Here is a 12,169-nt window from a genome sequence, read left to right as displayed (position 1 = left end):
ATCCCAAGGGAGATGTTCCTGAGTGCCCTTTGTCCCCTTTGCTGGGCATGGGAGAAGTTAAATGCCCCTTGCTGCTTCTCCAGCCTTTTCTTGTTTCATTTCTGTTGGGTTTTTTTTGGTTTTGTTGGGTTTTTTTTGTTTGTTGTTGTTTTTTTTGGTTTTTTTTCCCCTTAATTGCCACTCTAGGAAGAATTCCAAATTGCAGAACTAGGAGAAGAAAAAAATAACATGTTGTTAGCTTGGGGAGAGGCTTGGCCAAGTGCACAAGGAGTCTGTGATATGGGGTTTTGCATGAGTCAAGGGACTACAATTCCTGTCTGTTCTGGGACGTTTGAGGTGCTGATGGACGTTCCATTGTGACAGTCACTGGAACACATCTGTCTTGATGCCATCTGCCTGGGGTCGCTGAGGGTGGACAGGAAGCTGATTTTTAGCTATTCAAGGAAACAGCCACCTTCTGCTATGAGCAGAGTAACTCTTCTTCCATGTGTTCAGAGCATGTTAAGGCCCTTGAGAATTACTCTGCTTTTGTCAGAACAGGAAAAAAAGGGTCTGACTGGGTGGAGCAGAGGCTGGGTTAAAAGAGGTTTGAAGAAATGCAAAGCAATAAAAAACAGTGTATATAGTTTTGACAAGCTTGCTGGAAGGAGAAATGTGGTGCAGTGATCAGGAATGTACTTTCCCAGGAGCCATGAAGGACCTGATGAACGTGAGTCCTCTGTGTTTGCTGAACTTTGCAGAAGGATGGGTGCAATCTTGAACCTGACACTGGCTGTAGGTTCCCTGAATTTCAGAGAAGCCGACAGAATTCCTTCTGTCTGTGCCCTTGCAGAAAGCCACCACCAACTGGCACCTAGCTTTTGGGAACAGTAAATAAAAGTGATAGGACCTGTAGTGGGTAATTCCTGCCCTTTATCTTTCTGTATAGGGTAACTCCATGCATAAAATTTTAAAGGCTGAAATTTTAAAGGCTGATTTAAATGTAAAATTAAGTCAAGGGTAAGTGGCATCATTCCTAAAGTCACATATATCAGCACTGCCTGATGGTTGTTCGTTTCTTCTGATGCTGGACCTTCATCATCTTTTCTGCTGTGTTCCCATGAACTGTACAGCCCTTCCACTTCCTGTTCCAGGTTAAATTCTTACTTTTCTTAGAGTGCTTTTATCTTTTTTGTCTTGCAAGCTTTTATTCCAAGTTTATAAAAATGAGGAGTGATTTGTCTCCTGCTTCCAAAAGAATTTGTGCTTTTGGGTCAAGTATTCTATGCTACAGAAGAACTTTTCAAATTCATTATTCTAAGCATTTTTATAATCTAATCATTCTTTAAGCATTCTTACCATCTAGCTCTTACTTTAGGCATAGTTGCAAGTAAAAGAAAAAAAATTGAAAGTCAATTCTTTAAATAGTTTCAGTTTATCATATTTAGGATAGTTGTGGAAATTTTCAGTGTCAGCTGGAAGCCATTCAGGAAATTTTTAATAGTGTGTTGAGAGGATAATTTAATCTCAGCTTCATACACTCCCTGGATCTGACCCATATGCAAGTAAGAGAAAATCCCTTTTCCCATTTTTGATAGTTGTATGAGGACACTCATTCCCCATCTTATTTGATGCTTGTGAATTAGATCATGCCAGAGAAAATTACACTAAGATTTAGCAACTCTTTGTACTACCGGCAATGCAGATTGTTTAAAGAAATCTAAATATCAGTCTCTAAATAAAGTTATGTTGTGGTGAGGAGTTGTTTTTTAGTGGTGAGGGTTTTTTTGTTGTTTTTTTATTACTTTGAGTAAGAAGATCTGCGAAGAACCAGTAGTTTTTTTCTGTTGAATATTCACTTTTTAGTCTTTGCTGTTAGAGCGTCAGCTGTGAAGATCATAGGGGCTGTAACTGGTCTCCTGCTTGGTTTGTTTGTTTTTAAAGTGTCATATATATTCTATCAGGGAAAAACACACAGTGTAGCTATGTTTGACACCAAAGAGAAGTTTTTATAGATGTTACTGTGCTAAGGGTATGGGATACCAGGTGACTATAACATAGAACAAGATTTATGTCTCGAATTGTAAATAATTTTGTTTATAGTTCAGTAATAGAAGACAACTTTCCTCCGTAGCCATTGTGGAAGTCCTGTTCCCAGTGAAATGAGGAGACATGGGATGATAGATGCAGAAATCTGTTTGTTGTTTCCATTTTGTGCTCACATGGTATTTGTTTAGCCCTGGTTCTCATATTCTTATTGGATGTGTTAGTTCCTTGAAATGTCATTTGTAGGGATAAAGCATGCTGCTCTTCAGTGCTCATTATCTACAAGCGTGTGGTGTAATTTGTTTTCTGCAAACTTTTGAACCATCTTAAGGAAATAAAAATGCTTTGCTGTATCTCATGGTTAGTGTAACCAAGTACCTTCTAGTCCGTGTCACTCACTCAGTTGGTTTGAATGGGAACTTGAGAAATAATATGGGCAGGTGATAATCTCAGTGTGTGATTCCCTTCTTTTCTGCAGAGAAGGCCAAGCACATTCTCTTAGTACATTGGTTTATATTTACCTGAAAATGGTTATCTGTGACACTGACAGCTGTCAGAGAGTTTAGTGTGGACAGATTTTAATTTCTCTGAGATCTCTGTAGCATAAGACTGAAATATGCACTTTAAATATGACAACTGACCATTTCGAGCTTTGCTTGTTCTGCTCTGCAGCATCCCAGGGGATGTTAGTCACAGGGGTGGGTCTTAACTTCAGCTTGAGATGACATGGCAGGAGGCAGAAAACTCCAAAGAGAACAGGTCTTATCCCGTCCTCATCTTCAGCTTTCTTGTGTCAGAGGTTCTAGGGGTGTGTGTGTACCTTTAATATAGCCATAATTACAGGGATGTAACATCGATTCATAGACTTTTGTGGATGTGTGCATGCGGTTTCTGCTAACTGATAGTTGTTCAGATGAAAGTAATTTGATAAAACATTTTGGCCTGTAGTCAGTGTCATTTACATCAGTAATGGTAGCCACTAAGTGTAGTGAGTTCAGACTACTGTGTGGAAATAGAGCTGGGCCAGCCCTGTTCCTTGGTCATTCCCTGGTTTGCTTTGAATCTTTTTAATGTTCCTTCACCACCTTACTGGTTAAGAGTGGAGTTGATCTAAGTCCTGGTAGCTGTGTTTATGCAGAGCAACATTATCTTTCTGTATGAGTGACACCTAGGAAAAAATGTTGATTTATTTTTTTCTAATTTTAGCAGCCTGCAAGGTGGCTTGTAGGTAGTCACACACAGTCGGAGGGTGCTGTATCCTGTTTGCAGTGCCTGTTCCTTGGCCAGAGCCAGGATCCAGCCACCTGATCTGAGTTAAAGTGAGATGATCAGTTCCATCCACTGGGAACAATTCTATTTAACAGTATAGCTGCACCAATCCAAAAAACCTGTAGTGAATAGACTGCACTGGTGGAAAAATGTAAAATACCCAAGTACAACTTGACTGTACTTTAGAAGACCAGCTGCCTGCTGGTGTGTGATTTAAATTTCAGTGCAGTTTAGTTGTAGGGTTGATTTTGTTTTAATCCTGAGTCTCGCCTGTATTTTTAATGCACTTAAAATAATGCAGTGACTGCTTTGCAATCCACTTGTCCTGCCTTCCCTTCCATTTCCCCACAGCGTTCAGGTGTCATTACTGCAAGGCAGGAGGCAGAGCTCTGCTGCTGGCACTGCTGGGCTTTGGCAGGTAGTGCCTGTTGTCTCGGTAAAGAGAAGTCTGAGGGAATTTAATATTGTATCATCCATAAAAATGGGAGCACTTTATTAAGCGAGGCTGTGTAAAGCTTTCTTATGGATGGAATTTACATTAATTCATTTTATTGTTCCATCTAAGGAGATCAAATGATAAGCACAGTGTCATGTACACGTTTGTGACTATTCTGTTAAATAGATTTTAATACTTAATGTTTTTTTGCTCATGCATTTCAAAGCAGCAATTATTTCCAAGGATAAAGATAATGAAATTTCTCTTGATGCTCTCAGGAATAAAGGGGAAAAAAAAGTGTATTTTAAGGTGTATCACGGTAGGTGAGGAGTTCTGCTCTGTCCCGTCCCACGCCTCTGTGTGTTGTCAGTGGGCCTGGTAGGAGTTTCAGCTGCAGGAAGAAATGTTCCTGTTGATGACATTTTGGAGGCATGCTCAGAAAGGACGCCAAGAAGGAGTCTGGTGGCTGTTTTGGCACTGGGGGGTCGGTGGGGAGGGGGAGAAGGCTGTAATCCATCTCAGCTGCGAGCGCAGGGCTTTCCCCTCGCGCTGCCTCTCACACGCACGCTCGCTCACGGGGACATGTGACTTTTGGCCATTTTAGCAGGTTTATCCAAGCCTAGCCCCTCTGACTAACAGATGTAGGGAAAAGGGCATTCTGGGATTGCAGCAGTTGCTTTTGAACAACAATGTCCTTTTTGTAAGAATCTGATGCTTCTTAAAAGATGGAACATGACATCATTACCGTCGATCCAAGAAACATTCCTTCAATAATACTGAGTGTGCTCTGGTTATCAGCTCCCTTCCCCCAGCTCCTTTCTCTTGCTTTTCTGACATGCTTTTTGTCTATTGTTTTGTTGGGGGCTGTAAATGTGAAACAGTTGTCTTTCAGTGTTATGTGCTTGCTAGAGCTGGAATCAAGTGGAATATTGTTGATTTATAAGAAAGAAAGAAAAATAACAAAAACCCTACTTTTCCTCCAGCTTTCATAAATGTAGCATGCTTCAGGTATGGGCTGAGCTGGAGCTAATTATTTCCCTTCCCACACGGTATTAGTTACTGTGTTATGCAAGGGAAGGTGGGGATATCACAGTCCCATTCCTGTGCATCCCACTCGGCCTCACTGGCAGCTGTGTGCAGATGCTGGTTGTTCCAAGGCTCCTGCAGTGATCCTGCATCCATAGGAAATGTGTGAGTGCTCAGCAGTGCAGTGTGGCAGACTTGTGAGCAGTTGCATATTTTCTGTATGTGTGTGTATGTTCTTCTGCTTGGTCCACCACTGGGATTTCAGTGTCAGCTTTTCCTTATCCCCTGAGAGCAGGCTATCACGGAAACGCATTCTGGGTTGCATTGTAAATCTCTTTGAATGCTGACTGCTTGGAGGAAAGTGTTGGATTTTCCCTTCCCTCCCGTGCATGTCTTCCTCAGAAAAACTGGAGACTCTTGTGGAGTTTGCAGCCAGGTACATCTCAGCTGTATTTCACGGCCAGGCTCTGCAGCAATGCTGGGAGGTCTCTAGCAAGGAGCAGGCAGGCTGTGGCACTTCCACATGCTGCAGCTCTCCAGAGGAGAGAACCACTGAGCACAAACATGCAGGAATATGTCTTTTTCCATCCTTGCAGGATTTGCTCTGCAGGGACTGGAAAACAAATGATTCATTGATGGTCTGGAGGCTTGGAGAAAGGTGGAGTTTATAGTGTCCAGAAAGGGAGGAGAAACGGACAGGGCCTTCTGATGTGTTGTTTAAACTCAGATTTGTTGTCTTTCACATCTTCATCGTGGAAATAAACCCCTAACTTTTTTAAAAAACAAATTTGAGATAAGAAATAGAAATTAAAAAAGCACAAGTCCTGGCGAGACAGATTTTTTTGGAAAGAAGCGAGATGTGTGATTAACCGTTTGCCAGTGACAGAATTGTTTTTATTGGTGATAATTTACAGGGATTTGATAGGAAATCATAATACCTCCCTTATAAGAGGAAAAGAAAAGGGCTTTTTATTTGTAGTGGTTTTTTGGCATCACCTGTTGTAAAGATATAGTAAGATTTTAGCACAACTTAACAGTATACTTCTATTCTGGATAGATTCCAAGACAGAAAGCTTGTAGTAAATGAAAGCAAACTCATGGTGCAGACAGAAAGAATTTTATACATTCCCAGTTGTGTCTGAAGCTGCAAGTTCCTCTGAAGGAAGTGTTTGCCAATGGCCTATTGTCCATTGTCTCATGTGCCAATCACAGTTTAAATGTGTGTTTGCCTCTGATGAAGCTGAGCAGAAGGAGGAGCATGGGGTGTGGAATCGGGTATCTCCTGTTCTGGATGCTGTTTCTCTGAAGAAAGGGGTTGCAAGTAAACCTCTGAAGAGCAGGCACTTTGTGATAGATACCACAAAATTCAGACAATTTTTTAGGACACGGTGGGTGTAACTCTTCAGAGGGAGGGTGTCGCGGTGGTACGGCCTTATTGGTGATGAACTGGTTGTTGCTGTAGGTCACAGATTCTCTGACTGCTCTGCAGGTGATCGAGCAGATGCTGGAGCATGGAATGCGCCTCATTTTGTGTTTTGATTTTAGTTTCTGTCCTAGAGAAATGCTTGACTGGTGTCACAGTGGGGCTGTGACATTATCCCAGCACACAGGGTGTGTTGCTTCACACACCAGAGCTGCTTGCGCTGGAGGAAGTGGAAGCTGCTTTGCTGTGGCATGTTTCGGGCTCTTTGAGCAGAGGATAATCAGTGAAGGATTGCAATCTTTTTCTTGCAGTAATCCATGCTGAAGAGGCTCCATTCATACAGATGAGCCAAGGGTTGAAGCAGCACTTTAAACCCAGATAGTCGGTCGGCTGACTGCCCAGCAGGATGCCATCAACCAGCCGAGCGGGCAGCCTGAAGGACCCCGAAATTGCAGAGCTCTTCTTCAAAGAAGATCCAGAAAAGCTCTTCACAGATCTCCGAGAGATTGGCCATGGAAGCTTCGGAGCAGTTTATTTTGTAAGTAGCAACATGACTTGTGAATTTTAGCTGTGTTTCTTTTTAAACTGTGGGTGTAGACTTTTTTGAGCATAATGAGGAAAAGAAACTACTGTGACTTTTTTTGTCTCGTGTTTGGAGCAGAGATGTTATCTTGTGTGTCTGTGTGGTCTCAATCCTTTCACAAACTTGCAGTCTGCAAGGTGTTTGCATACAAAAAAAACCCTGGAAATTTGGTCCTTGCCTGGTGCTTTTAGGTGCATCATTATGTTGCAAGCAGGGATTTATGTGCAAATTAAAACATGGACTTCTCCTCCATCAATTCTGACTGGCAATACAGTTCTCTTGATCTGATCATCTCCTTATCACCTCTTGTTCCTTGAGAGAAATTGAATTCTCTGTCCCTTTGTGCATACCCCGAGGCTCCCTTAAAGCCATTCTTTAGGTTTGACACCTGAGTGTTGGTGCTTTTGTTATCATTTGTCCTGTCACATCCATTCCTACTGCAGGCAAGAATCCCAGTAGCCATCTGCATAAAACTTACTTGACATGAATTTCTGGACAGCAAAATTTTTCTCGGGCTCAGATGGCAGTGGGATCCTCATGGCAGCTTCAGTGCAGGTTGCTGTGTGTTAACCAAATACTGTGGGGCCTTCATTAAAAAACACTTTCCTCAGAAAACCTTTTCACGTTTATAATTATAGGAGGTGTGGCCAAACCTGCCAATTTCCCTTCAGAAAGCCATTTGTGTCAGTATTTTATGAGATGCCTATTCAGTGTTAATAATTGCAGCAGACCATGTTGGGAACCTTCCAGCACAAATTTAATGCAGCACAGATGAACTAATTAGGAAAAGCTTCTTAATTTTGTTCCCTGCTTAAAACTATGAGCCACCACTGTCTGGGAACAGATCTGGGGGAGGAAATGTTTTCTAAAGAAACAATACTCACCTGTGGTCTTAAATTCACCTCATTTACTCACTTTGGTTAAAGTGGTAATATCAAGGGAGGGAACTGACAAATCTGTCTTCCTGCTATGTGGAAATATTATTGAAGAAATATTATGGAAGTATATTTGGAAAACTGTATCTTTCAGAGGCATGCATGGACCACACAGATACGGAAACCCATAATGCAGCTGCAGGTAGCCTGTGAGCTGGAAGCAAACAGCATTCCCAAACACCAGCAGGAAGCTGCCATGGGGTATTTGTAGCCTGCCTGAACTTCGTCCTTGTGGTAAGGGCTGATGGCCCATTACCAGCTCCATCTCCAAAGCAATTGCAACTCAGAGGCCATTAATTTCTAGCGTTCTTTCTCTTTTTCCCTCACCATTTTAAATCACCAGTTCATTATACATCGGTATTTGCTTACTATAGAGTGCAATTACTTGCTGGCATTTGGATTGTGTGTCTTTGTCAGAAAGTATCTCTGACTTGGCACTTGCATAAAGACAAGTAAGCAGTGCATCACACAACCCCAGCCCATGGGGGGGCTTCATTTTTGTCAAGAGAGGGTTTCTGATGAAGACATTCTATTGGTGTTTCTGTGTTAGGAAGTTTAAACCTGTAAGTTTTGAGTTGTGTCTTTTTTACTGCTAATGGTTCTGAGATGTTGAATCTGTTCCATGCAATGTATCCCATCCTTCAAACAGAAGCCCAAAAGATCAGAGACACAACATAGAGAGGGAAATTTAATGTGAATTAAATAATCATGAACTAAAACATAGGAGAGTCTATCTCTTGGGTACTTTATTCCTCTGTAAAGCTAGAAATAAAACTTCTTAAGTTTATTTAACAAGATTTTGATTTTGCTACTGCAAACAATTAAAACTTTCTCTAATTAATATAATATTGGATTATAGTTAATAACTGCTTCAAATTATACTACTGAAGCCGGTGACATACTCCACTTTTTCTTTGTGCATACTTTGCCTGTATCAATGCTGAAGCTACTCTGGTCACCAGATGTTGATCCTTTGTGTGGAGTTTTTGGGGGGAAAGCAGAATGTATGTGCATACATAAAACAAGTCTTGTTCATTTGGGTGGTTAAAGGGAGCTGGCCTTGCACATCCTACTGACTTTTGTCTAGGAACTGTTTTTTCAATTATCCGAGATGACAGGGAAACCAAAAAAAGGAAATGAAACTCTGTGATTTTAATATTTCTGGGGTGTCAGCCAGGACAGTTCTCCTTTTCTAGGACTGTAGGTGTTCAGCAGATTCTGTCAGGTGTTGTTTGCTTGGGTTTTCTGATGCAAAAATATCCTCTCTCCAGGCAGCTTTCATGGCATACAGCCTGCACCAAAAAATGTGGTTGATAAATAAATGTGGGGATAATTACCCAATAGAAAATCCATATAATCTTGAAATTTCCCGTACCTTATTTAAAATAGAGTTCAATGTTTCACTGTTGTACCCATCTTCTTTCCCTTTTAGCAGTAGTCCCACCAACGGGTGATGTATTGATCTTACTCCTGTCTCTTTGTTTCTGTTGTATCCTTCAATGGCAGAAAGTTCCTTTTATTTTTTTCTGTCATAATTGATACGAATTTTGCTGGTTCACCTCATGGTTTTAGTTTCTTAGAAACTGCAAGTCTGGCACCTCTGAATCATATTTGGTATTATCCTTACCATACTCCCTGCTCTGCAGTGTAATAATAGCTTTTGCTTGACACAGGAAACCTACTACACTGGAACACTGCAGATGGAGCAGAAGAATAACCCACTCTCTTTTGTTAGAGCTGGGTTCCTTCTGCTTTACTCTAGTATTTTGCTTCCCTGCTTTATTGGCAGTTCTTCACACAGCTGAATGTTTCAGAGATTGTCTCTAATCAGTAAAGATCTAGGAGTCAGAATTTTGTTCTACCTTTTTTGTCTCAAACAACAAAAAGAGTCACCCCCCCCACCCAACTTTACAGGTACTAGTAGTGAGATGAACCGCTCAAACAGAAAGAAAAGTAAAAATAGTATTGTTTCAAGCTTATCATAACCAGTTGAAATAAAGACTGACAGGGAATTCTGGGAATCTCTTTAATGAACAGCCAAATTAAAACATGGCTGAAAAACCTTTTTACTAAAGGCAGAGCCCTAGTACTTCATTAATCCATGTTCTGGTAGGCTGTGCTTTATAGTACAAATGTATTAAAAATCAGCATTTTCATCAGTCATCAGTGAATGCTGTGGTGCACATTATTCTGCTTTATAACATTTGGCTTCATGTCCAAGTTGATTATTATTATCAGAGAGACTCAGAGGTTTTTTCCTGCACCACCCTCCTGTGCTGCTGAAATCTCCAGCAGAGGAAATCTGGGGTCTTACCTGGAGCCATCCTTCCTGCAAGGTGCTGCCTCTTGTGCTGTGGGGAGTGAGCCCTTACTTTGGTGCTGATTGAACAAAGCTAATTTTCTTGTCTAGTCCTTGCCTTGCATTGTTGCTGTCTGAAGTCAGGAGGTTTGCCTTTGAAGTGTGAAAAACTATGTACATTTATGGTGCAGTGTAAGTAACAATGCTATGAAACTGAGAAGTCTCATCTGAAGATGGATCAGTTGGATTGCTGCCATGTCCCTCTGTATCATCTGCATTCCTTTAAGACACAAAAGCTAATTTTTGGGAGCACTGAGGAGAAACCTGCTCCAGCCACTGGTGTCTATCTCCAGTGCATCATGTGACATCTTTCCATATGGTTCGAATGGAGCTGGGTGGCTGAGCCTTGCTTCTGTTTCATGTGGAATGGACCTGGGCAAGGAGAGAAGTTGATTTAGGGAAAATCCCTTCTACTTGAATCAGAGCTGCTTTTATTAGCTGTGATTTTTATTTTAAGTCACAATGCTTGACTCCTGCAGAGACTTGGTGGATGCTGAGTGTGGAAAAATGTCACACCTTGTCTTCCAGACAGGAAGGTGATCTTTCACTTTGGAAAGAAATTTCTAATTCTTGCAGCAGTCACACCTCTTGGAGGATATTTTAGTTCAATGCTCTGCAAAAGTTAACTAAGAATAGAGATGATTTTATGATTGTGTGTGGTTTGCATGTTATGGAATGCTGGGGCCTGAAGAAACTGATGGATTGTGTTTTCCTGTTACAGGCACGTGATGTGCGCACCAATGAAGTGGTGGCCATCAAGAAAATGTCATATAGTGGGAAGCAGTCCAATGAGGTATGTAGAACATGTTAATGTATATTAAATCTTGATCATTGCAAATAATTACTGTATGGAATAATTTTAGTGATCTTGAGTTCCTGCAGGAGAAATATTTTCTGTAACTGTAAAGGTGAATAAGAGTACTGTGTGAACAAAATAAATCAGTTTACTGTTTAGTGTATTTCTGTGTAATCTGCTCCTGAAAAAGATGGGTAGAACTTCTTCTTTCAGATACAAAGGGCTGTTTTTGGGACCACATGAATGTGTAGACAGGGGAAAAAAGAAAATTAAAAATGATGCGTTTGTATGCTGGTGTCTTATTGCCCTTAACTGTTCCAGTTTAAATACATTAAAAAAAAAAAATTGCTTCCTGGACAAAGGAATAATAGGAATGGATGCAGTAGTGAGCTTCAGAGGGAGGCTTGCTTGTACAAAGTAGTGAGGCAGAACACATCCCTCCCTGGAATGACTGTGCTCGTGAGAAGCTGAAACAAAGGCAGAAGAGTGGTGAATGAATGAGTGTGAAAATCTGAACAGCAGCATAATTCCAGAAGAATTGCCAGAGCCATGGATTAAGGCAGTTTTTACAGAGGGGTCTGTAGAAGTGGGCCTCTGAGATTTAGACATTAAGTGTTTTCATGGCCACCCCAGATGTGTCTCCTTTCCCTAGGATGCTTAGCAGAGAGAGTTGATTTTATACTTGAAACATTTAAGTGCTAATACAGATTCTTGAAAAGCCCAAGATGACACAAGCAGCTGATTTGATATTATTTCTGGTAAATAACATCTATCAAATCACGGCATGATTTTTCAACAGAATTATTTATCATAAGCATGTTGTCCAAAGCATTTATGGTTCCCTCCCTCCATTCTCTATATTCCAATCTTAGCAGCAGTCTTGCTCTGATGGGTTTGACTAACAGCTCATTGCTTTCTGTGCCTGCCTTTTGTGTATTGATCATCTGCACTCCAAGGAGCTGAGCAATTCCTTCCTCCGTGTGTGTGTATGTCTGTGTAGGAGGTAGAGGTGGCAGTATCTCTCCAGCAGTCCTGAATTCTAGCTTCAGAGTTAAATTTGCTATGCCTGTTTCTGTTTTGTCGCTGCGGTGACTTGTTTAACTGTGTACTGATGAAAGAATAATTTGTACTTGCTACTTGTCCTACTGTTTTAATTACTGTGAGCTATAAATACTCTATTCACATGAATGAAACAAACTGTGCATGCTTCAGAAATAGCTTTTGTTTGTCTTCAATGCGTATGTTTCTTTATTTTGAAAAAAGTAATAAGACCAGGATTAAAACACTTTCTATTTTATGTCCATATTTATTTGTTTT

The 12,169-nt window shown here is 40.9% G+C and overlaps 1 protein-coding gene across 3 annotated transcripts in view; it reads left to right on the top strand.

Annotated features, from left to right (window-relative positions):
- TAOK1 (TAO kinase 1) overlaps nt 1–12,169 on the top strand; it is a 69,512-nt gene that overhangs the window by 22,378 nt on the left and 34,965 nt on the right. For 2 of the 3 annotated variants that reach the window (XM_088177172.1, XM_088177174.1), the window contains exons 2-3: nt 6,491–6,717; nt 10,778–10,849. In XM_088177172.1, the coding sequence (XP_088033298.1) occupies nt 6,586–6,717; nt 10,778–10,849 (204 nt within the window). In that variant the 5' untranslated portion in view covers nt 6,491–6,585. Of the gene's footprint in view, nt 1–5,995; nt 6,145–6,490; nt 6,718–10,777; nt 10,850–12,169 lie in introns of those variants that run through there. The other variant, XM_088177173.1, reaches the window with a different exon arrangement.

This window comes from Sturnus vulgaris, chromosome 21 (genome assembly GCF_052056855.1).
Source record: "Sturnus vulgaris isolate bStuVul1 chromosome 21, bStuVul1.hap1, whole genome shotgun sequence".
Lineage (NCBI taxonomy): Eukaryota > Metazoa > Chordata > Aves > Passeriformes > Sturnidae > Sturnus > Sturnus vulgaris.
This window is presented reverse-complemented; position numbering and strand designations above follow the sequence as displayed.